General features: G+C 40.2%; 2 protein-coding genes across 5 annotated transcripts; one reads left to right on the top strand and one right to left on the bottom strand.

Moving 5' to 3' along the window:
- Positions 1-1,974: 1,974 nt before the first annotated feature.
- Positions 1,975-7,287, bottom strand: atp1b4 (ATPase Na+/K+ transporting subunit beta 4). The gene is made up of 9 exons (XM_027281392.1): positions 7,073-7,287; positions 6,825-6,893; positions 6,009-6,225; positions 4,495-4,623; positions 4,255-4,359; positions 3,718-3,917; positions 3,179-3,235; positions 3,004-3,096; positions 1,975-2,903 (listed from the first exon to the last, which is right to left on the bottom strand). Exons 2-9 carry the CDS (start codon positions 6,888-6,890, stop codon positions 2,742-2,744), a joined length of 1,029 nt encoding a protein of 342 aa, XP_027137193.1. The 5' UTR covers positions 6,891-6,893; positions 7,073-7,287; the 3' UTR covers positions 1,975-2,741.
- A 2,630-nt stretch (positions 7,288-9,917) lies between these two features.
- Positions 9,918-22,384, top strand: tmem255a (transmembrane protein 255A). 4 transcript variants are annotated; one of them, XM_027286436.1, is made up of 10 exons: positions 9,918-10,275; positions 15,275-15,417; positions 16,023-16,085; positions 18,131-18,220; positions 19,819-19,884; positions 20,049-20,140; positions 20,326-20,397; positions 20,794-20,962; positions 21,045-21,191; positions 21,342-22,384. In XM_027286436.1, exons 1-10 carry the CDS (start codon positions 10,218-10,220, stop codon positions 21,483-21,485), a joined length of 1,044 nt encoding a protein of 347 aa, XP_027142237.1. In that variant the 5' UTR covers positions 9,918-10,217; the 3' UTR covers positions 21,486-22,384. The 4 variants fall into 4 exon arrangements, with proteins under 4 accessions (XP_027142237.1, XP_027142244.1, XP_027142255.1 ...); XM_027286443.1 differs by having other exon boundaries at positions 9,919-10,275; positions 20,800-20,962; XM_027286454.1 differs by lacking the exon at positions 20,326-20,397 and having other exon boundaries at positions 9,920-10,275; positions 20,800-20,962.
- Positions 22,385-22,732: the final 348 nt, after the last annotated feature.

Genomic DNA, 22,732 nt, shown 5'->3' with positions numbered 1-22,732 from the left:
TTCCTTGGTTTTTGCTTTGATGCCAATGACTGAATCAAGTACCAAAACATTTATGATCAATATTGCATCGTTTGATTGTAGATTGCATGTTTTGAAACTTAAATTTATGGCTGTGAGTAGCCGTCCACCTCCTCCCCAGAGAGCCCTCCCCTCCTCCTTCCACTCCAGAGAGGCTTTTCCCTCTCGGTTTCTGTGCTGTACAATAGTATACGTGTAAATTACTCTCTTGTATAGAATGAATGACATTGATTTTTGATGCTGTGAATGTACGAGCAAGCTAATGGATACACTGTTGTCATTCATATCCCAGACGCCACACACTCACATAACATAAAATAACAGTTAAATGAAGCTCCTGTTGCACATGTAGTCACTTAATCGTAGCTTGATGAAAGGGACGCTAACTTATCACGACACTTTACCAGCATTATTTCTCTCTATTTTTTTTTTGTTTCTTTGAAATGTGTGATGTTAGGTGTTTATGTTTATATCACTCATGTTAGGAAGATCTAGACGTATTTTCTTTAAGTGTACCCTCCTCATAAAACATTCACGTCTTGAGTATTTGGTGAATTAATTATCATGTTCCTTCACTTCACAAGTCAGACAAATAGATATTTTGGTAAATGTGTAGTAAGTCTCTCTGATGTGGTTTAAATTCAAATCGACACGGGTCACCAACATGGCTGAATGTACGTTCATTTGTTCTCGAGTGAGATCACTACATTACCCTCCATGTGATAGTACAGTAACTCAACCGCATGAGCAGTTCAAGTATGAAAACCATGAGTAATATTTCTGACTTCACACCGTTTCATTCATACGATCATCACTTCTCTACATTCGGTCACTCCCCCCCCATGACGGTTTCGTGCCTTTCTGTTGTGCACCTCTGAATTGCTTGCTTGAAGCTTGTCTCCATCTGATGAAGAATGTGATATGATGAGCTTGTTTAACACAAGCGGGGAACAAATTAAATAAAGTTTCGTTCTTGTTTTGTATGACTGTCATTCTTTTAACGGCCGAGCGTGACGTAGAGACAAACAACTATTCACACTCACATTTACACCTATGGCCAATGTAGAGTCACCAGTTAACCTGTTAAATGCATGTTTTTGGACTGAAAGAGGAAGCCAAAATAACTAGAGAGAACCCGCTCTGCAAACTCCCAGCTGAGGTTTGAACCAAGAACCATCTCGCTGTGAGGCAACAGTGCTAACCACTGCAACACTATGCCGCCCAAGTCATGTTGCAAATCATAAAAATGGTGACTCAAATCAACTCAAGCCTACATCTCTATCTCTATCTCTATTTTGTGGTTTAGTGTGAAATGGATGATTAATTAGATGTATTTCCATAAAATACCATTGTTGATTCTTTATGTCCAGTTATCTGTAAATTTAATGACATACCCATCATGAAGCTGAGATGGTAAGATGATAAGATCATCTTTTATTGATGGTCTCTCCCTGAAGTGTTCGTGTTTACTGCTTTTCTGCAAATGTCAGCATGCAAACAAGCTTATGAATTTAACAATGCCTAAATATAAGCACACTGAGCCTCTAGCATGACTGTATAAGGATATATTTTAAGTTTGCGTGTAGCAGAAATTCACTTATATGGGAGGAGTAGTGCTGCATAAGAACTCCACCAATCATAAATTTAAAGGATGTCACCATTTACCTCCAGACAAATCAGTATAGTATATGAATGTACTATTATTTCTATTTCTATTATTACTAGTACGTCTAAAAGTTACAGTTTAGATGTGCTGAGAGATTCTGTTAAAATATTTACTACTCGACTATTAGTGGAAGAAAACTTGCAGTACATACCAGAACATTGTATTTATTATAAGAACTATCATAGGAATAAATACAACAGTGATACCAGGTTTAGTAGCACAGTTGAGGCAGGATTAATACTATCACAAAATAGTTTCTTTTTTAAATGGTACAGAGCTTTCACAAACTATTTCACAGTACAGTATGTCTCTTTATTGATCAGTCTTGTGTAGTATTTCATTTTCAAAAGCAAATGTTTTTACAAAAGAAGGCAAAGAAGTGGCTTGTGATGCTTTATCATAAATGTATAATACTGCTCTATTTGACAAAAAATATAGTAATAGCGTATTTGCAGTCATTTAATATCTCTTTTTTTTTTTTACTGTGTGAGTACAGTACAAGTCCTGCTTTCAGTGTCTGCATGATAGTTCTTTGAATTCTTACAATATACATGTTTGAAAAATATAATGCAAAACAAATTAGTACACTTTATCACACAAAACAATGTGTGCACAAAACCATAATCTAACCTGATAAAACAATATTTCTAATTGCCTATTAATGTTTTAAAGTCATAATTGGATTTGCATAGCCAGAAAATGCTAAACTAATGGGCAGAGTGTAATTTAGTTTGATTAATCTCGCTAATCATTACAAAATATCAGGTATTGAATTGTAACTCACTCCATGCACTTGTCCTGTGCTCAGCATTGTTTGTTGTGGGTGCAGGTGCCCGTAGCACACACAAGATACAAAGATACAACAGAAACACAAGAGTAAATATCTACCTCTTGAGGAATTTGTTTCACAGCAGAAGACATGGATATTTAAGTGAAAGGGAGAAAAGGGAAATTACATATTTCATGGAAAATAATATTTCAACATCATTTTTTTTTTCTTGTACATTTTCCTGCCTCGTTGTCACAGGAGCATCCTGCTTGCAGCGATATCTTTGCCTTATGCTCCGACGTCCAAGGAGAAGGTCACACTGCCCAGGTAGCGGTCAGTGGGCGAATCATTAATGATGCCGTACCCATTCAGTTTGCATTGTACTTGGATGTGAGTGTCGTACTGCACTCCTGCAAAACGCACAGCCACCACCGGTGAAGAATAGTTTACCTGGAGGATAGTACAGGATAGGACAGGTTATAAATTCAAAAATTAAATTAAATGCCTGTATGCCACAGCAGTTATTCTCAAGGATAGAACTCTCACTCACATGTCTGAGTTTCCCATAGTATGGATAGTACTTCAGGTCAAAAATGCTTTTAGGAAAATACTGGATTTCTCCCAAAGCTTCTGGAGGTCCTTTCTGAAAGATGAAGACGTTTTATGGCACGTTGCTTATTGCTGAGATACATTTTAAAGCATGATATTATTGATGGTTACTCTACCTTTACTCCACAAGTCACATTTACTGGCTTGCCCTGGCCAGGTAAGTAACCAAGAATCTATTGAAAAGTAAGAAAATAGTGAGAAAAAAGATCACTCTCTGGTTCTATATTTTTAGTTTTCCATGGACTGAAGTCCAACATCAAGACAAGCACCAATATGAATACTATGTAGACGACTTCTCATGCTATGCTATTTTTTGCCCTGCATCAGTCGGATGTACATTCTGTTCACCGTCTTTACTTCAGACTGAAATCCAGCAGGATGATGTCTTTGAAAAAAACAAATGCAAAAGTTTACTTCTAGGAAGAAGTGCCCAAACGTTTTCTCCATGAGTTATCAGTCAGTATGTTAACAAAGACTTAAAGTTCTGCACTTCATGCATCTTCATCCTTTCCCTGAAATGGCCACAAGATGTCAGTCACTGTGAAACTTCGACAGGCTGCGTGACGTTCCCCTGTTTGTTTTTATTGTGCTCATATACACCATTTTTTTTAACATGCACTGTTTTATAGGTTTTGGTGGCTGACACTCATCTTACCCGGTTCATTCGAAGGAGGACGCATGGCCTTCCCTGAGAGTAGCCATAGTGGGGGTCCTGCAGCCCCGAACAGTCCCCCAACCAGGACCTCTTAAACTGACACGCTCTCCGCTCTGAGCTCTCCTCCAAGTCGTCCTGCATGAAGTATCCGTTGTGTGCGCAGCGCATATTCTTCCTCTCCTGAACGCCATCGTTATATGCTGAAAATGGAAGGCAGAGAGAAAGAGGCAGAGAGGGAGGGAGGGAGAATGAGTGAGGGAGGAGGGCATAAATAAATCTTTGCTACAGCAATGCCCTGCCAGACTCAGGCCTCTGATTAAGGAAGCTTGACAAAAGCGGGGCATGAAAAAAAAACTCATTGAATTGCTGCAGTCTGCCCACAAAGAGGCTTCCCTTCCCAGCATGCCCTGCAAAAACCGAATGGAAAAAGGGGACAAAGGTAGTGAAGATGAGGATTAACTCATTGCATGCCCGATTCACTTTAAACAAACTCAACGACCTCATCCAACTTTAACATCATAATCGGCAATGACTCACATCTGAGATATTCATCCATAGACCTCGCGTACTTCTTCCAGGATTTGCGATCAGAGGCGTTAAAGGCGATCTCGTGGCCTTCTAGGTGTGGGGCCATCGTCATACCTGCCAGTGGAGACGCAGAGACAGTCAACTGTGCTGAGACTCAAGTAGAAGCAACAGACAGAAGGACAGCGGAGACGAGAGGAGAGTCACTGCGGAGGATGCAGTGGAGTGGTTTGAGTTTGGGGTTATATTTACCTGGTGGCATCACTCTATCATTGAAGGTTGGATGATAGGGACTTATAGACCACATGAGGCAAAACAAACAGCCGCCAAACATGGCTGCAAGAAACGTATAAAGTGCAGCATAGAAGAGAAGGATGAGGCCTGAAAGAGGAGTGGAAAAAAAAGGGGTTATTAGGGTGAATATTTCACACAAAAGTGGCTTACAAAACAGAGAACTCTCGATGAATCATTTCTCTGATCTGAATGGACACTTTTGTCTGTCCATGATCAGGACGGTTTTATTATTTGGAGAAATAACACCAATAGTTTTGGCATAAAAGCCACGATAATGAGGTAATGTTAGAAAAATCCCAAAGACTTACTATTATTTTGTAATTTTCAATTAATAGTCCATTAGTAAGTAATCAATCTAAACGTGCCCTAAATTAAATGGCTTTTGCTGTGTGGGCAATTTCACAGGAGACTAGCTGCAGCCAGCCTTGCGTCCCCAGAGCCACAAAGGCCTTTCTGTTTGAGCTCAGTGAGAATTCTCCCAGCTGTCCTTTCACTCAGGAACACAGTGAACCTCCGGTTGCTATCGTAGTGAAGGTCTTTTGCAGCCATAGAGGCCCGGCCAGCTCCAAGGAGCCTCAATCACCCCACTCTGGTATTGTGTCCTCTCTTAAACACTCGTCTCACAGGACACACAGCACAGACTTCAACACAGGGTCTTTCTTCATCAGACACATGGGCCCCACTCCTCCACAAGTGTGCACACACTGGTTATGTAGCTGAAATCAGCTCTTAGTCCAACATTTTAGCTTATGCAACTAACACGCACTTTTCTTGGGTTTTCTCTCTACAATCAGTTGGATTATGGTGGCCATTGTGTACAGTGGAGCTGAGGGAGGGGGCTCAGCAGCGTCACATAGCAAGTACCCCTGAAAAACCAAGAAGCTGCTCCATCATCTCTGACTCAACAAACTTGTCCAGTCTGCCAAAAGAAGTTCACTGCACCAAAGCTCAGTTTGGCAGAGAGCTCTAAGGATGAGAAATGAGAAAGACAAGAGCATCACTACGTGATTAACTTCAACTGAGGGGCTATAAGCATGTTAAGTTCAGCGATGAGGTCGCCAGGGCTTTGGGAAAGAGGCTGTGGAGAGCATGGTAAGATGTGGAGGAATGTGATTCCTGGCCAATGCGAGGCCCAGAACAGCGCGCTCCCGCTGGGAATACGTCCCCAGGCAGTCTGTTTTTGTCGAGACACTCTGAAATGTCCATGCACCTATGTAAACATTGAGCATAAGGACACAAACACACTCGCAGCACAGTGAGCAGAGTCACTGGACTGCAGAGACATTTCTCACCCTCTCAAATATCCCTTTAAAATCTTTTAAAGACATTCAAACACCACGTCGACTTAAATTCACCGTCAACATCACACACTCAACATCATCACATTTTTTACATTACATACTTTTGCATTTATCCAAGCATCCCTCCCTTTAACCCAACAACACAGAACCCGTCTTTCTTCATCAACTCACTCCAGCTCTTTCCAGAGCGACCCATGAATTCGTTGGTCTCTGCATTCCACAGGTATGTCTTCAAGTCGTCTATTTTCTGATGGAGCGTCCTCTTGGGTAGCGGCCTGCGCTTCCATCTCTCAAAGTTCAGGTCTTCCTGCTCTAGAGGCTGGTGCTCGGCCAACTCCTCCTGCTCTTCCTCCAGCTCTTGGCCATGTTTGAGTATCACTTTGTGAGGCTGGTGGAAAGAAGAAGAGAAAAAGCCCTCACCACACATATTCTCAACTGCTAAGTTCTGCAGTCGACCTATTTTTGTTTTTCTTTTCAAATCACTGCAGGAATAAAAATGGCATGCCTTCTGCTCCGAGTATGACCGATGATATAAACTGCCAGAGAGTGCTCTGCATATTAATGAACATCGCACTGCTGGTCCTGTCCCCTGTTTCTGCAAATTATAAACCCGCTGGTGACCTTTCTGGCACTCGTTGGGAGAGCTGACCTCCTCTGAGTGGACCCTCCTGCTTGGAGCAGCAGCTGCACAGCAGAGCTGGAGGGTCACTCTGACAGCCAGATGTTACTCACTGACTCTCAGCATCCACAGGACAGGACACACAGATCCCAGAGCAACCACAGGACACTTCATTTGTGAGAGTTTTGGCCTTTAAAATAATCTGCTGTGACATGTTTAACACGCTGTTAGAAGCTTTAAGTCTTTTGATTATTGAGTCAATGCCTGTGCCGTTTATTAAAAAACCTTCGGTGCTAGTTTAAAGATGCCTTAACTGGGTGAATAAAGTGATTAGAAAGTTGTGTTTTCTATTTAATTTCAGCACTTACAAGACTTGGTGGATGATTTTTAGGGAGCGTCTCTTCAGCTCCTCCCTCTGTGGAACTGGGCTCCATATTCTTCAAAAAGAAAAAGGTACTTGTTATACCAACCACATCTACTTCAAGCGACACAGCTTTACATGTACAACAAAACTTATACAACAACACCTATCCGGATCAGACACAAGAAATAATTACTGTAGCTGTAATGAATAATAAAAATATATATATATATCAATAAAAAAGTTCTGACATACCTGAAGTTTTCTTTTTCAATAAAAACGCGGATTAATATCTCGGGAAAAAATAAACCCTCTTGACACCCGGAGGAAAAAATAAAAAATAATGTTTGTCAAAAAGTGTTTGGGGATTTCATTAGAAAGTTTTAGGCACGCAAAGGGGACCGGGTATCGAGAACCTCCTTCAACTAGGCGCGCATCATGGTGAATGAACGCTGGACAGAGAAAAACTGGGGGTGGGATACAAAGTGCTTTTTTTTGGGTCCCAGAGACGTTTTGGCAGCGACTTGGAACACTGAAGTGCATTCTGCACACGCACACCATCATCCATTGTCTGCTAAGCTGGGCTAAGACTGAAGCAAAGCCTGAATACAATATTTATAGCTTATCCCAACACAAGACACTGTTGTCAATCACTGCCTGGCTGCGTACTGTACGCGCGCAAAGACAACCAGAACATATCCCACCTAAACTTTTATGATATATTATTAATCGTGCGTGTGTTTGACGTGAAACCAAAGCATCATAAATAAAATCAACGTCCTTAGGTATTGTCCCTGCACATGCATGCATACTAATCCAGTTGCCAACGCCAGCATAGACTCAACTGCTCACCAGAAGCTTCCCTCTGGTGAGGTTCAAGTAGTCCTCATCCCCTGACCCTATCTGTACACCGGTCACGTAACGCTCTGTTACCCCCATGCAAAAGTGGAAGAGAGAAGGGGGGGGGGGACTTTTTTTTTTCTCCCCTCCTCTTCTTCTTTTATTTTTTTCTCCCCTCCTCTTCTTCTTTTACATGAAAAGAGAAATTGCGTCATGGAAAAAATCTGTTCTTTGAGATTTGAGCGGCAAAAACGTGCACGTGTTCCTGTTTGTACGTGCATGTGTGTGTGTGTGTGTGTGTGTGAGTGTGTCTCTCTATGTGTGTGTTTATGCGAGTATGTTTTACAGTGAAGGCCAAAGTTAAGCCTCATCACACAAAAGCAAAAAAAAATAAAAAATCACCACAACATTCTGCAGCTCATGTATGAAAGCATTCATTTCATGCACATGTCCATGCAGAGTAATAGACACTTTATGATCAGTGTGTATGCCCATTTAAAAGTCTAAAGAGTCTTGATTGCATCTCATCTGTTGGTTACAGCCTGCATAATGCAGTGTCTGCACAAGAGGTTATATTTGAATTGGTAAAGGGAAGGCTCCCTGGCTGGGGTAATCAGTTATAGGGGGGCTTCAGGGCACAAATGAGCTGCTGTAAACCTCATGTTCTTCCCACTCACTGTGGATGTGAAATTCGCTCTCTGCTTGAGTATGTTAGCTATTCCAAGAACACAGTACCTGGGATCAAATCTCTCTATTTCTGAACAAACTTTACATTTGTTCATCATACAACCTTTCTGTAACAGAAGTCACATTGTGTTTTCATTTTCATGAACAACAGGAGAGAATCATTTATGTTTTAAGCATAAGGTAAAAGTTACTGTGCTGTGCCCTCGTGCAGAGCTGTAGCCAGGATTTTTTGTGTGCTTTTACTATAATTGCAACTGCAAATTTCACTCTACATTTTAATGAATTAAACAAACAGAAGAAATCCAGTATAATTGTCAGGACACATTTGTTTTAAGATGAATGCGACAAAAGTTTTATGTCCCATGTAAAAGTATCCATTCATCTGTTTGATATTTACACATCTGTTAGACATTTTGACAGACAAGACAGATGAGTAGCCCCGGGATGAGTGTCAGGTCAGGTTCAGAAGGGGACCTTAAATGTTGAATGGAGGAGGTTCAGAGAAATAAGGGTTAAAGAGTTTCAACATGTGAAGTTGGTCTGCAGCGCTGATGTTAAACCATCAAGAGCAATATGTTGTCTGTGTGTGTGTGTGTGTGTGTTCAACTTCTCTCGTCTCTTGGTCCAGAAGATTCATCCATTTAATAAAGTTAATTTACCTACAAGAAGAAACACTGCATCCTGAATTAGTTTGTTAGTTGCTTATTATTTTGTCACTGAAAAAACATAGACAGCCCTGTTCACAGATGAAGAAACTTACAATTTAGGCAACATATTTAACTATTCAGGAATTTAGTATTTTATCTCTTTTATTGAATTTTGTGGTTGCTTTACATTTTTAGTCACATATCTTATCTGACTGATGTTTTCTGCCTTTAATGCTGCTACTGATACTTTTACCTAAAGTCAAATATGAGGTATGGGAGCCTGCACATCGTTGTATCATCCATGTGCTGCTGCTGATGGCTGAATGTCCGACAGCTCCTGAATGTAACGCGGTGCCTCTGACAGACGGTGGCGCTCACAGGTCGGCCTGACCTGACCACGGCTCTGATCCTCTGCTGCACCCACACATCTGTGTCAGACACTCAGACAGCAGTTCATTTAAAAGACATGAAACATATTAAAACCTTATTTATTATTTATAACACATGTGATGTAAAGCAGGCTGTCAGTCCGAGTTTCTTACCTTTGTTCTGGGTGGCAAACCCTCACCATACTCGTGATCCGTTACAGATTACAGTTACTCACTCAGTGAAATTATTTATTATTATTATTATTATTATTATTATTGTTGTTGTTGTTGTTGTTGTTGTTGTTGTTGACATTTATATACGCTTAATTAATTAATCGTCTTTTTAAAATCCAAACGCATTTTTATCTTAAGCTGCGTCTGATTCATAAAGTTCACACGCAGTGACAGGTTTATGACAAACATGGCGTTGTGACGGTCATCAAGTATTTAAAGGGAATTAATATGTGAGAAAAGTACTCGTTACTCTGCTAACACGAGTACAAGTAACGTCTGTGGGAGTACTTGTATTTTGAGTACGCGTGTGACATGCGCACATAAAACCAACCAGCAAGAAGCGACCCACCGTCCTTACACCGACACGCCGTGAGGACAGAGACCGACAGACGTATCAACAGCCGCGGGGATGTGAACGAGACAGACTCGGTCTCAGCGGGGGGACGGAGGGCAGTTGTCGGAGAATGCAAGAGCAAGCGAGCACGCCGCTTGTGTTTTCTCACGATTGTGAACAGTCAGCTCCGATTTATAAAGCGAATAACACTGAGTCGTGATTGTTTTTTTGTTTTTTTTAATTTCCAAGAGGACAGACCGGCGGACTGCGTTAAACATCCTCCAGCCAGCATGCCTCCTGCTCAGAGCCTGCAATCCAGCGGACTGACGCTCTCTGAGACGAGCATTGGTAGGTGTGTGCAAGGTCAACGGTGTGTCTGCAGCAGGTTTTAACAATTAAATAATATACTCGTTTTGACTGAATACGTTTTATTATTATTACTATCATCGAAGATGGTGTTTTAATTATTCCTAAACAGTAATATGAATATTTTGAACGCTCATATTTATTATATCTGTCGGTTATAAAGAAAGAAAAATAACGGCCCTTTTTCTTTGCTCAGACAAAAACACTCGTTGCATCACCGGGCTGTTTTTTTTTTTTAATGGTCCAGGCCGCAGCGCGTCACTGCAGGTGCGGCGACGTTGAGTAACCACAGCAGGCTGGATATTTGGCTCTGATGGGCTGATGGGCTGATTTTGGCAGGATGCTCGGCTGCTGCGTGGAAATCAAATGAATTTATGTATATATGAATTTATGTATATATGAATATATATATATATATCTGTTTATTTTAGTGCAGCATAAAACAGGTAAATCTCAGAAGGCAGTGTCAGATTGTTTCTACTCAGTCTGCTGGTACTGTAGCATAAATGGTGGGATCTTCTTTTGCGACTTCTTGATCCTTGTAAGGCAATATTTGAGAGAGCAAAGTGGTCACAGATTACAGCATTCACTGTAGGCCATGTTATAATATTGGCATGCCACACAGATGGAGTCATTTTATCATGGTGGTAATGTTGCGAGGAGTAATCTGTGGTCAAATAACAGTACTTGGCTCTATACTTGTAGTCGTCTCAGATACCTTCTACACATAGGAGTTGAGCAGTTTAGTGATTGATGAAATCAAACGTATCACCATGTTTGTGCTTAAACTTATATGCTGCGTTTAAAACAGAAATGGTGGAATAAATAAACTTATATGCTGCGTTTAAAACAGAAATGGTGGAATAAACTGAGTCATTCATAAACTTCACTGATGCCAAACAGCCATAGTTAATTGTAATTTAGCCTCTGAGACCAGGAAATAGAGAATTAAGATCAACACAATCCCAAAGGAAATGTAGTCTCATCACCACTTAACTGTCATCTCTACAGTTAAACATCATCAATGATCATTCATCTCAGAAGCTGTGTTGTTCAATATGCAGTCACCATGGTGACAATATTTGGCTGAAAGCGGCGTAGCGATGAGCACTAATTTATTGATCTCCAGGATGAAACATCAGCATTCAGTGGCAGTGACGTCTGCCTGTGGCTTGCCCACTCTCGTGTTTCCACAAATTGATAAAACAGAAGGCAGACTTGGATGATCTATTGTTCTCTGACAAGCTTTGGTGAGCTTTCTAAACAACCGCAGGACTAACTTGAACAGAAGGAGGTCAGATAAATGGAGTAGATTACAGCCAGGAGCAGGTGGACCTTCTGACCTCTGTCATACTTTGGGTTCGGTAGTCCGACTACTGCTAAAATAAACACATGAGAGAAAATAGTCACTTTACTTGAATTACTGGCCACTCCTTCCTTTCCATCTGTCTCCTCATTTGTCTTTGTAAACCTTTGCACTTTAAGGTATTTAAAATCAGATTGAAAAACATTTCATGTCCTTATGTAAATAATTATTTTATTATTAATCTGAACTCATCAAGGCAAGTTCCAGCAATGTTTGCTGTAATGGCAAAGTTAACTTGTTTAATTTTACTACAGGATGAAAACTCCTCTTTACAAATATACAGTATCCAGTTACCTGGCCTACTCACACTCGCTGTAACACACAGGATGCATTATATATAAAGTGAAGTGCCTGTAAATGTATTGGCCCCTTTTTATGCCTTTTATTTGACATCATACAGAGAGCTGAGTGGATATAAGGTGAGAAAGAAATAGAATAAACTGAATGGCAGGTAACAAGGTCGTCAGACTTAAAGTGGTTACATTGAGATTGTGTCACGATTATGCAAGCGGGGAAACAGAGAACACAAAGGGAAGGACCTAAAATGCCAGTGAGACGCCAGTGCAGGTAAATGATTTATTAAGAAAAAGGCTTACAGGATCATGAGGCAGGAAAGCATGGAATATGGGCAAACAAAACTAAAGGAGCAAGACAGTATCCAGGAAAACACACTGGGGATGAGCTGACACGCTTCAAATGTGGTAACAACGATAAATTGACTTTTTTTCAGAGCAGCCATTTTGACATGAAACAGTAAACACAGGTGTCAGCAATGATACGAATTAAAGTCAAACCTTAATTAGTATGATTGGAGACCCCTGGGTTGACCTTACTATTTCATGTCAAAATGGCTGCTGTGAAAACGGTCCGTTAACAGTGAAACACAGGAAATAAACACACAAGTAAAGGCGGGATAACAAGACACAGGTGAAACTCATCAGGTTGGAACAGATCATCAAAACTGGCAGGACGCACACAAAGGCAGGAAATTAAGGTATAGACACAAGGAGAGGGCTGAATAACAAAGTAAAACATTAAGCAAGAAACCCAGAACCATGACAAATCAAAGTGCTAGATGTCCAGGATGCCCTTTAATTGACGTTTTTGTTAATTAACAGCCTCTTAAGTATAAATGTAACAACAATTTCTTACTGGTAGGTATGATTCTTGTATGTACTTTGTGGTAGAAGTATGTCACATTTTCCCGTTTAACCGAATCATCTGCAATTTAAAAGAAAACATGTTTTGCTGACTGTTTGTCCACAAGGCTGGGTTTCTCTTCCATCATGAGCAACGTACGTAAGTTATTTTTAGAGCTACCTAGTATTATAGTGTCTCAGAATACTGCCCTGCACTTTGAACTGAGCTTCATTACTTTCCCTGTACGTATGAATGTGTACAACAAGTAACAACAAACTGACAGTGTTAAATAATAAATTAAAGATTGTATCTCATTTAAATTAAATCCATAAATCGTCCTGTGCACAGGTTTGGATGCCCTTTAACGTTGATTTGTTTTTCTTGCATAAAGATACACACTCTTCATCTACTTCCACTTTATTGCTTGCCTCGTCTTCTAAGAGAAGCTAACTCGTTTTTATCTCAATATATTGAATAAGGCAACAGTTGATCTGGAAAAACATCGATAATCTCACAAGGAGGGACCCACATTTTTTAGGAGATTTCAAACTCTACGTAAGGGAAAGTTAATTGAAGATCACCTTACTGTTGCTTCTGTCTTAAATAATCTTTTTCTTGAGTCTGTATATGAGCTAGGAAAATAATTTACAAAAAGGAAACTGGATATTGTTCCTATAGATGCTACAGGCCAGGTTTTCAAGCTGATAGAGACTAATGAGTTACAAGTAACCAAAATCATGAGCTCCTTAAAAAGCTCAAAAAGTAGAGATGCTTTCCAATTTGACACCATCTTTGTTAAATCATACAAAGATATTTTAACTCAACCCATTGCTCATTTAATTAACTTGTCTAAACACAATTTCTTTCCTGATGACTGGAAATGTGCCATTGTCACACCTATTTTTAAATCTGAAGACCGCCTTGAAGCCAGTAACTACAGACCAATAAGTATACTACCAGAAAGAGAAAGTTGTCATTGAACAACTGACAACATTAATACAAGCAACTTTGGTCTACATCGTATGCAATTTGGCTTTAGAGCAAATCATTCCACCGAAACTGCTACCTTGCATTTAATAGAGCAAATTAAATCAAGGCTTGATAAAGGAGGAGTAGTTGGTGCTGTATTTTTAGATCTGCGTAAAGCTTTCGACGCAGTCAATCATGATGTTTTAATACTAAAAACTTTCCAAATTTAACTTCTCATCTAGAGCACTGGCATGGATGTCTTCATATTTATGTAATAGGATACAAAGTGTTAAAGATTGTGACGCACTGTCCAGTAACATGAAGTGCACAATGGGTGTTCCACAAGGGTCAGTGTTAGGTCCCCTTTTTATTTAGCCTATATATCAATGATCTCCCTCAACAGTGTCATGATGTAGAACTGCAAATGTATGCAGATGTCACTGTTGTGTGCACACATGCAAAAACAGCTGAGTTAGCAGCTGCTAAGCTAACAGTTGCGTTGGAAAGGATCACACAGCGGCTTGATCAATCATGTCAGAGTCTAAATGTAAACAAGACAAAGGGTATGTTTTTGTCCAAAACCATGGTATAACCTCCTAATGCTGATATCCTCATTAAAGGTGAAAGGATTGACATAGTCACTGATTTTAAATATCTTGGTGTAACACTGGATCCAAATTTGAACTTTAAGAAACATGTTAAAAAAACAGTTAAAACGTCCAACTTAGCAAATTTTAGACATATTAGAAACCGTCTCTCTTTGGACACAGCCAAGATATTTATGCATGCTATGATTCTTTCCCATATGTCTTATTGTATTACATGTTGGGGGCAGGCTGGAGAAACAACCATAAGACCTCTTGAATCCATATACAAACAAACTCTAAAATGCATTTCCATCACTGTGGGGTACTGGAAAAATACAATTTACTGAGCTTTGAGAATTTTAGATTATTTTCCTCCTCCACTACGTGACTTTCTGTATACTCGCTCAGTAAGCTCTATTAGATCCTCCAGAATATCCTCTGTACGAGATTGTACCATGCCATTTCGTCGCTCTGCATTTGGGCAGCCTTCTCTGTGAAAGTCACAACTCAGTGGAATGACCTACCTGACGATATAAAGAGCTGCAGCTCCATCAGTACATTTAAAACCAAATTAAAAAGTCTGCTAAAGGATACTCAGCTCTTTAGCCACTGACATTGTGGGTGTATGTTATGTGCTATTGTGTGTAACTTTGTATTTTGTATTATGTGTCCTGTGTGTTTTTTGCTTTGTACTGTTTGTTATTGTGCTGTAATATGTTTTAACTGTGTCTGCCAAAGGGACTGCAGATGAAAAGTAGCTGTAAGATAACTCTGGTGCAGTACATTAAATGTAATCGTTTATGTTTAATACTGTACATGGTCCCAATGAATGAATGAATGAATTTAATTTTAATTTCTTCTTCATCACTTCCCCAATGACGCATGTGCTTATGTTTCCTCATTTGTTTGTCTTTTGCAGGCTCCTTTAAGAGGAGGAAGAGGAAATCTATAATAGTGACAGTGCTGCTGCTCATTGTATCTGTGCTCATCCTCATCTTTGGCCTTGCAGCGACAACCAGGACGCAGAACATCACAGTGGGCGGCTACTACCCAGGAGTCATTGTGAGTGCACATTCACACCTGCAAATGGCACAGCACAGCACAGCACAGCAGGTCTGTTCGCTGTCAGAGTTCATAAGAAGTGAGGTGTGAGTGAAGTGGGCTCTTCCCGCTCCTGGACTCTGATGAACATAATTACTGAAGGTCTCTGAGGGGTGAATTTTCCCCACATTCATTATTCAGCATCATTGTCATTAAAGGCTGAGTGAGGTAAAGTGTCTCAGCCCATAAATGTATTTTCTTCACAGCACTTGGCTTTCAGCATACCTTGTACACAAAGAGCTGCCAGGAAAGCAGCCACGGTATGACATATTTCAGAAAGATGCTTCCACTGACGTTAACCTCAAATTCATCACACTCATAAATCAGTCACATATAATAGAATTTACAGACAAGAAATTACACTGAGAGAACATCAAGACACTGAGAGAAACTAATCCAACAAATTAGAGTAAATTATGTTTTTTGTTTATCTACAAAAGTGAAAAGTTGATATTGTAAACACGCCGCTAAGCACTTAATACTCGACTTATCCTGCTGTGCTATGAAACCAAATCTTTGTAGTCAAATTAGATAAACGTCCTAACAGCTATTTTCTCTGTTTTCAGCTGGGCTTTGGCTCTTTTCTGGGAATTATCGGCGCTCATTTGATAGAGAACAAGCGGCAGATGGTAAGAGGATTTATATTACCTCTGTGCATTGAGATCACTTTCAGTGCTTGATGTCTCCTCGTCTCCATAGTCACAGAGCACCGTCATTAAACTGCGTATCAGTCCCAATTACCTTACGACAGCTTGATTATGTCGTTAATGTGACAATAGACAGTCCTAATCCAGACCGTGAGTCCCACATGGACTGAGGAGGTTTGTGTATCAGAGCAAGTATCCTGGGCTTCAAGGGAGATGTAGCCAGAAATAGAAATAGTGTAAGTGGAGGAGGACAGATGTCCATACTGGAATGTGGGGAAGGAAACTGCAGATGATAGGAACATGTGAGAAGTGCTGGGTAGGGTCTGTCAAGACTGAAATGAAGAATGAGTTTGTACCAGGACACCTTTACCCAGAATGCAGCAGAGTTTAAATGCCTGCAGTCAAAGTTGGTGTGTGCGTACCATGACTAACTGAGCTATGACATGTTACTCCACATGGCCTCTGATTTGTCATTTGCCATAAAATGTCATATGATAGAAAACATGTTGACATTATTTATGGTTTGGGGTGTTAGGAGCACATAAATTTGATGTTATTACATTTTCAGTAGAGCTGAAATGATTAGCTGATCAATAGAAGATTAACCTTCATTCAGTCATTCATTTAATATAATTCACTGCTTCCAGTCTCTTGAATGTAATATAATATGGAGTATTTACAGGTTTTTATTAGTCTTCTCTGACAGTAAACTGAATATATTTAGGTTGGACAAAACATATCTTGAAATGGGGAAATGTGACATTTTAATGGATCAGCAGATGAATCAATAATTAAAAGATTTTTTTTAATCTTCAACCCAAATTTCCAGTTCGGTAACAGGAAGAATCTTATATATAATTTCATTCTTGTAAATAAATGAAAGTAAAGTCAAACGTATTTGATAGGAAATGTTACTGTGATTTAACTTCACTTAGCAGAAACCAGCGTCAAACTGTGCAAGAGGAGCTTCTTTTTCCACCTCCCGATCATCAATAAGTTGTGAGTTATATAAAGCCAAAGTGTGCATCGATGGAGAGATATTGTTGATACATGTAGGTGCTTTTTTTCCGTTTTTCATCATTCTACTCCACACACAAAACCTGGATTTGTTTATATATATATATATATCCATATGTGCCCGTAGTGGTCATAAACGATCTTCTACAAACCTGTTTGAAGAGCTCGATGTTTAAGCTTTGTTTCAAATCTTAAGTATTCCTGTACAGTGTCAAATATTCTAAATGTGTAACAATTTAAAGTTTGGAAAACAGATATTATTTGTTGCTTCATCAGGACTGTGTGGGTGTGGATTGATGCATATTTGATTAACAGTGGCCTTGCAGTGTGAGCAAACAACCATACAACTGTCATCATACTCAAATGTTGCTAAATCCCAAGTGGTGCATAGATTTCCCTGCGAGAAGAGGAGGACAAATACGTCAATACAGACATCTTTCAAACAGAATAATGGATGTGTTGATAGAGGATAACATCAGGACCATGTTGTAGAAATCTTGGCACAGGCATAAATCTCTATTATCTCTAGCTGTTGGATCTGTTGCGTCACTTTGCACTGCCTCCCTCCTGTGAGCCGGGGTGGCCGCAGACAGGGTGGGGTGATGTGTAATTGAATACATGCTGCCTTTCATTGAGGAGTGAAAGGAGGAGAGTCAGGCCAATGGGAGAATTAAGAGGTTGCAGTGCCCATAAAGACCCGGGCGCCGTGCCAGCCCCAAACACCACTGGAGCTAGGTGACAACCACTGCACTCTGTCACTGTTCTCCTTTATCCGGCCCACAGCCCCCCTCCACCCTCATCCCATTCAGAGCTATTCATTCTCAGAAGGGAAGCACATGTGCAGCATGGTTAGTGTCGAAGACGTAACCCAATACAAAAGTGGTGACAGGAAGCAATTAAACATCAAAATAGTGCATGTTTACAGGAGGTTTACAGTCGTCTGTAAAAACAAAGTCATTATAGCACGATGAAGAGTGATGAAGCCGATGCTCCTCTGGTTTCTTTCACAGTTAGTGGCGTCTATCGTCTTCATCAGTTTCGGAGTGGTGGCTGCCTTCTGCTGTGCTATTGTCGATGGAGTTTTTGCTGCGAGGCACATTGTAAGTATCACTGAAGCTTCTATTTATTTAACTAAACTAATAAATTATGAATGGATGGATAACACCGGAGCTTATTAATCAATGCCAGCCCCATTAAAGTTCTATATACAGTACTCTGTTTGCATTAGACATATATTAAAACATATGCCCTTCCGCAAGGGCATCGCTTACATATGGCAGGCTGTAGCAGCTGCTGCGCTCTCCTCAGTGAGAATATATTTTGTGGTAGAGGGAGATCGTTCTCCATTATGCAAAGTAAATAAAACAATAAATAACCACTAATGCACTCTTAAAACAATTATGCCTAAATACATTATGGCTGAGTGAAAAGGGAGATGAGGACCATTAGCAAGTTTTTGTTTGCCAGCGGTGTCAGTAAAATGGAAAAGGGAGAATCTTTTGTACTAAACTACAAAGATGTGCACTGTTGAATGAAAGAGAGTCGAGATGATGACGCTGTCAGATAGTGAGATATAGGTCGTCAGTTTTCTGTTTGTTTGTTACATTTATCTACAAATCAATAAGAAATACATCCCATTTTTGGAACGACAATACAATCTTGCTTTAACTACACAGTGACAATAAACTGAACATCTTTGGGTTGTGGAGAAAACAAGACATTTGAGGACATCATCTTGAACTTTTCTGTCATTTTCTAGTCCAAACAACTGAACGATTCATTAGGAAAACAACCGAGAGCTTAATCAACAATGAAGATAACCATTAGCTGAAGCCCTATACATTACACCGAATGCAGGTCTGCACAGTTAAATGCAGATTAGCAAACAGTTATGATTTTTATAGTCAATTACAACATCATCATCGAACATCATTATGTGCGATATCCAGTCAAAGGTTTCGTATTCACAGGTCATGTTTCTGACATTTGACACCTGTTTGTTTGGAGCACCCAGAGAATAATATAAGAGAAATATATTTATTTACAGGGATTGTATAAAAAATGTATTTCTCTCAAGCTTGCTGTTATTGCATAGGTTTGTGAATGGGATTATTATGATGTTTATGTTTCATTATTAAATGATAGTTTATTTTCATCGCTGTTTAGATGACTGATGTTTCTAGGAGAGCAGATAAATCTCATCAGTTCACAACAGAAAGAGAATTACACTGATTTACCTCCATATTTTCTCACTTTGTGTTGCTTTTGTCATTATAAAAAATAATTGGCTGGCCATCCTGCTGCCAGTAGTGATTTTTCATGATAAATAATTGGTTAACTAAATACAGTACTTGGAAATTACTGTGTTTTATTTAAGAGATAAAGCACCATTACCATGTAATTACTCTGTTTTCTTTTACCTTTACATGATTTTACTGTAAATAAAAACACAGTAAAAAGACTTTTACAGTAAGTTACTTGTTATTTGCTCCCAGTTAATTACTTTCATCAGTTATAGCACACACAGCAAGACTACACATGTCAGCTTCATTGTATTTTACCCAGAAACAAACTAATCATGACAACTGGATCCAAAGTTTGCCTCATCAATTAGCTGGTGATGATTCATTAATCATGCAGCATAAATCAAGTATGACTTCCTTCAGTGTGTAATAAATGTTGTTGTATTGCACCGCAGGACCTCAAGCCTCTGTATGCTGGTCGCTGTGACTATCACTTCAGTGAGACTGCATCTGAGCGCGATGTAAGAAACACGTTTCACTCTCTGTTCACAGAAATAGGGTAAATTCATCTTCAGTGTGTGTGTGTGTGTGTGTTTGATCCTCGTCTGTAAGTTGTATAGTTACAGTTAGGAGCCAGAAGTCAACACAAAGTGAAGAGACTATCAAATAATTTGTGACCTCCCAGGTGCCCTGTCATCCGACATCATCGCGGTCTTCCTGTAACCTGCGCGTGAAGAGCAACACCTGCTACTGCTGCGACCTCTACAACTGTGGGAAGTGAGTACACCGAGCGGTCGAGGCACAGAGCTCTTAATCAGCGGCTACTTGCTTTGCTGTGTCGCTTTGATTGTTTGGATGTTTTATGTGTAACATTGTGCCATTTTTGTGGGAGATTCTTTTGCACTGCAACTGCGTTGAATGTATTAGAACAAGTTTCTTTTTCTTTTTAACCTTTGTTTCAGAGAACATCCTCTTATGGGCCTTCAGAATAAAGATGTTTTGAAAAAGTTTAGGAAATCATCCATGATTTGGAAGTAGGTCCCTTTTTTTTCTAGAAGCATATCGGCCGTTGATAATAAATTCATGACTTTTTTTTCCTTTTACTTTTTTTTGATAAGTGTTGATTGAACCTAAGTAATAATGTAGTTTTTCTGCATTAACTCACCATAAATCTGTGTGTTTAGGGTGCCATTTCCTCTGCATGTCCTCGATGTGTCTGACCAAACAACCATCCAACCATCTTCTGTCTGTCTTCTGAACCCTTACAGACATAGACTCATTTATCTCCATAAATGAATAAATAAATCATGTTGTTGTATGTTTTTCATCGTGCCCTGAATACAAATTCACAGAGCCTGTTGGAAAAAAAACTTTATTAGTGACTTTTGTGGCTTGACTGTAGGCTGTTTCCCTCTCTGTCCCACCCACTGGGCTAGCCGTGTTGAGGTCATTGGAGGCTACCATGAATACACGGACGTGAAGAGCTGCCAGGACGTGGTGCACCTCTATCACCTGTTATGGTCTGCTACCATCCTCAACATCGTGGCCCTCTTCCTGGGCATCATTACTGCTGCAGTGCTGGGAGGCTTCAAAGACATGGTAGGTCAAGTGAATGATGTACCAACAAAGCAGAGACGGGGCTTAAATTCTGACTGATCATTGTTCTTCATGTCCTTGTCAGACTCCCTCTGCTGCCTCGGAGAGTACATCTGAACCAGAAGCCATCACAGCTCCGGTCCCATCAGAGCCTCCTCCACCCACCACTTCCCTCAACTCGTATTACAACACTGCCCCCTGCCTGCCGCCTTACACTGCCTACGACCTGCAGGTGCAGAGCCTCTTCAGACCTGCATGATATTACTAATATTCATGTTCTTTGTGTTTCAGTGCTGCACAGCTAACTAGTAAAATGATTAACTAAATATATTCAGTAGCTCGTTAACATCTGATCCTGATCCATGTTTGGCCTCTCCTGCAGGGCTCCTACATGTTTCCCGACTCCTCAGGCTTGTCAGATGACTCCCAGTCTGGAGCCAGCCACCTGTGGCCCACAATGGTCCCTCCTCGTTACTCTCCTCCTCACAACCATCCTGATGAGAAGCCCCCACCGTACAGCCCGTAACACAGCTTGGAGATGCTGACCGAGTGGTTTTGAATGCACAATTCCTCTGGGCTCTTCCTCACAATCGTCAAGAACTGTGTTGAAGGAAAGGATGGGCCGACAGAGCACATTAACTTTGAGTTCAGCCCAACAACACAAAGTGAGGGAGTGTTTGACTCCCGGGACACTGCTCACACTCATACCTGCACTGTGTGTGTGTGTGCATATACACACTGAGAGAGAGAGACAACCGGTTCAAAGCCAGGACTGTTTACACATCTATCTGCCTTAATGCAAACGGACTTCCAGTTCTGCAGCAACCTGAACTTAAACTCTCCTCCAGCTCACGCTTTATGTTCCCCTCTCTTAACGTACATATTGTGAATGCTTCCTGCCTCGAGTGGTATAGACGGTACAGCACAGCTACGAGCCTACGAGTTAGATGAAAGCTTCCCCAATCTGAATCAGCTAGATAATTTAGAAAAAAACAAACAAAAAAACAGTAGAGTTGTAAGCCCAAGCAGTCGTTTCTCTAGCAGTCAATAGTGTCATTGTACATTATTAAAGGCAATGTTAATGGAGGTGTTACATGCTCATCATGTATGTACAGCAGTATGATATACAGATGCTCCTTTAGCAGTTAAGCCTAAGGTATACAAACAGATTATGGTATCTATTTATAAACTCATCAGTTTATGTTTAAAATATCTTGATCGATGTGTGGTGAATTTCGCAGAGCAGTTTATGAAGAATGAATAAGCTATTCTGCCGTAGTTGTTAAGTCAGGATGGTTAACAACTACACTCCAACTCCTATTTATTGTGTTTTCACGGAAAGCTGCAAACCAGGTAGGCATATATCTTCTCTCTCTCTCTTTTTGTTAGTAGTAGTAATGTGTGTGTCGTCTTTGTCAGAAAAAACAGTTGTAAGGCCGAGCCGTGAACAACGGTCAGTGCTGGATTCACTGACATGAGGTGGAGGAGATCATGAACAATCAAAAGAACTGTTGTTCACCGAGGAAGAGGTATGAAGAGAGAGAGGGGGAGCGCTGCTTTTTATAATTTAAACAACACATTCTCAGGGGCTGACTGTCAGTTCCTTTTTGTCTCGCCATTAAAAAATGTTTTGCGTAATTCGAATAGTGTGTGCTTCTTTTTGGCTACTACTGGATGTAAAAGGCTTTCTTCCAACATTCATAGTCCCCAGTGGATGAACTGACTGACTGACTACTGACTTCACTTTACATTTAGTACCATCAGGGAGGAAAA

The sequence above is a fragment of the Larimichthys crocea genome, chromosome I (genome assembly GCF_000972845.2).
Source record: "Larimichthys crocea isolate SSNF chromosome I, L_crocea_2.0, whole genome shotgun sequence".
NCBI lineage: Eukaryota > Metazoa > Chordata > Actinopteri > Sciaenidae > Larimichthys > Larimichthys crocea.
The sequence above is the reverse complement of the archived record's forward strand: the minus strand, read 5'-3'. Positions and strand labels throughout refer to the sequence as shown.

Coding starts and splice junctions, on each gene's coding strand:
- atp1b4 (XM_027281392.1), bottom strand. CDS start 6,890: ATGGAGCCCAGTTCCACAGAGGGAGGAGCTGAAGAGACGCTCCCTAAA. Junction 3,918..4,254: donor TATGGATGAATATCTCAGAT/GTGAGTCATTGC, acceptor TTCCATTTTCAG/CATATAACGATGGCGTTCAG. Junction 2,904..3,003: donor ACTATGGGAAACTCAGACAT/GTGAGTGAGAGT, acceptor ACTATCCTCCAG/GTAAACTATTCTTCACCGGT.
- tmem255a (XM_027286436.1), top strand. CDS start 10,218: ATGCCTCCTGCTCAGAGCCTGCAATCCAGCGGACTGACGCTCTCTGAG. Junction 20,398..20,793: donor AAATCATCCATGATTTGGAA/GTAGGTCCCTTT, acceptor TCCCACCCACTG/GGCTAGCCGTGTTGAGGTCA. Junction 20,963..21,044: donor TGGGAGGCTTCAAAGACATG/GTAGGTCAAGTG, acceptor TGTCCTTGTCAG/ACTCCCTCTGCTGCCTCGGA.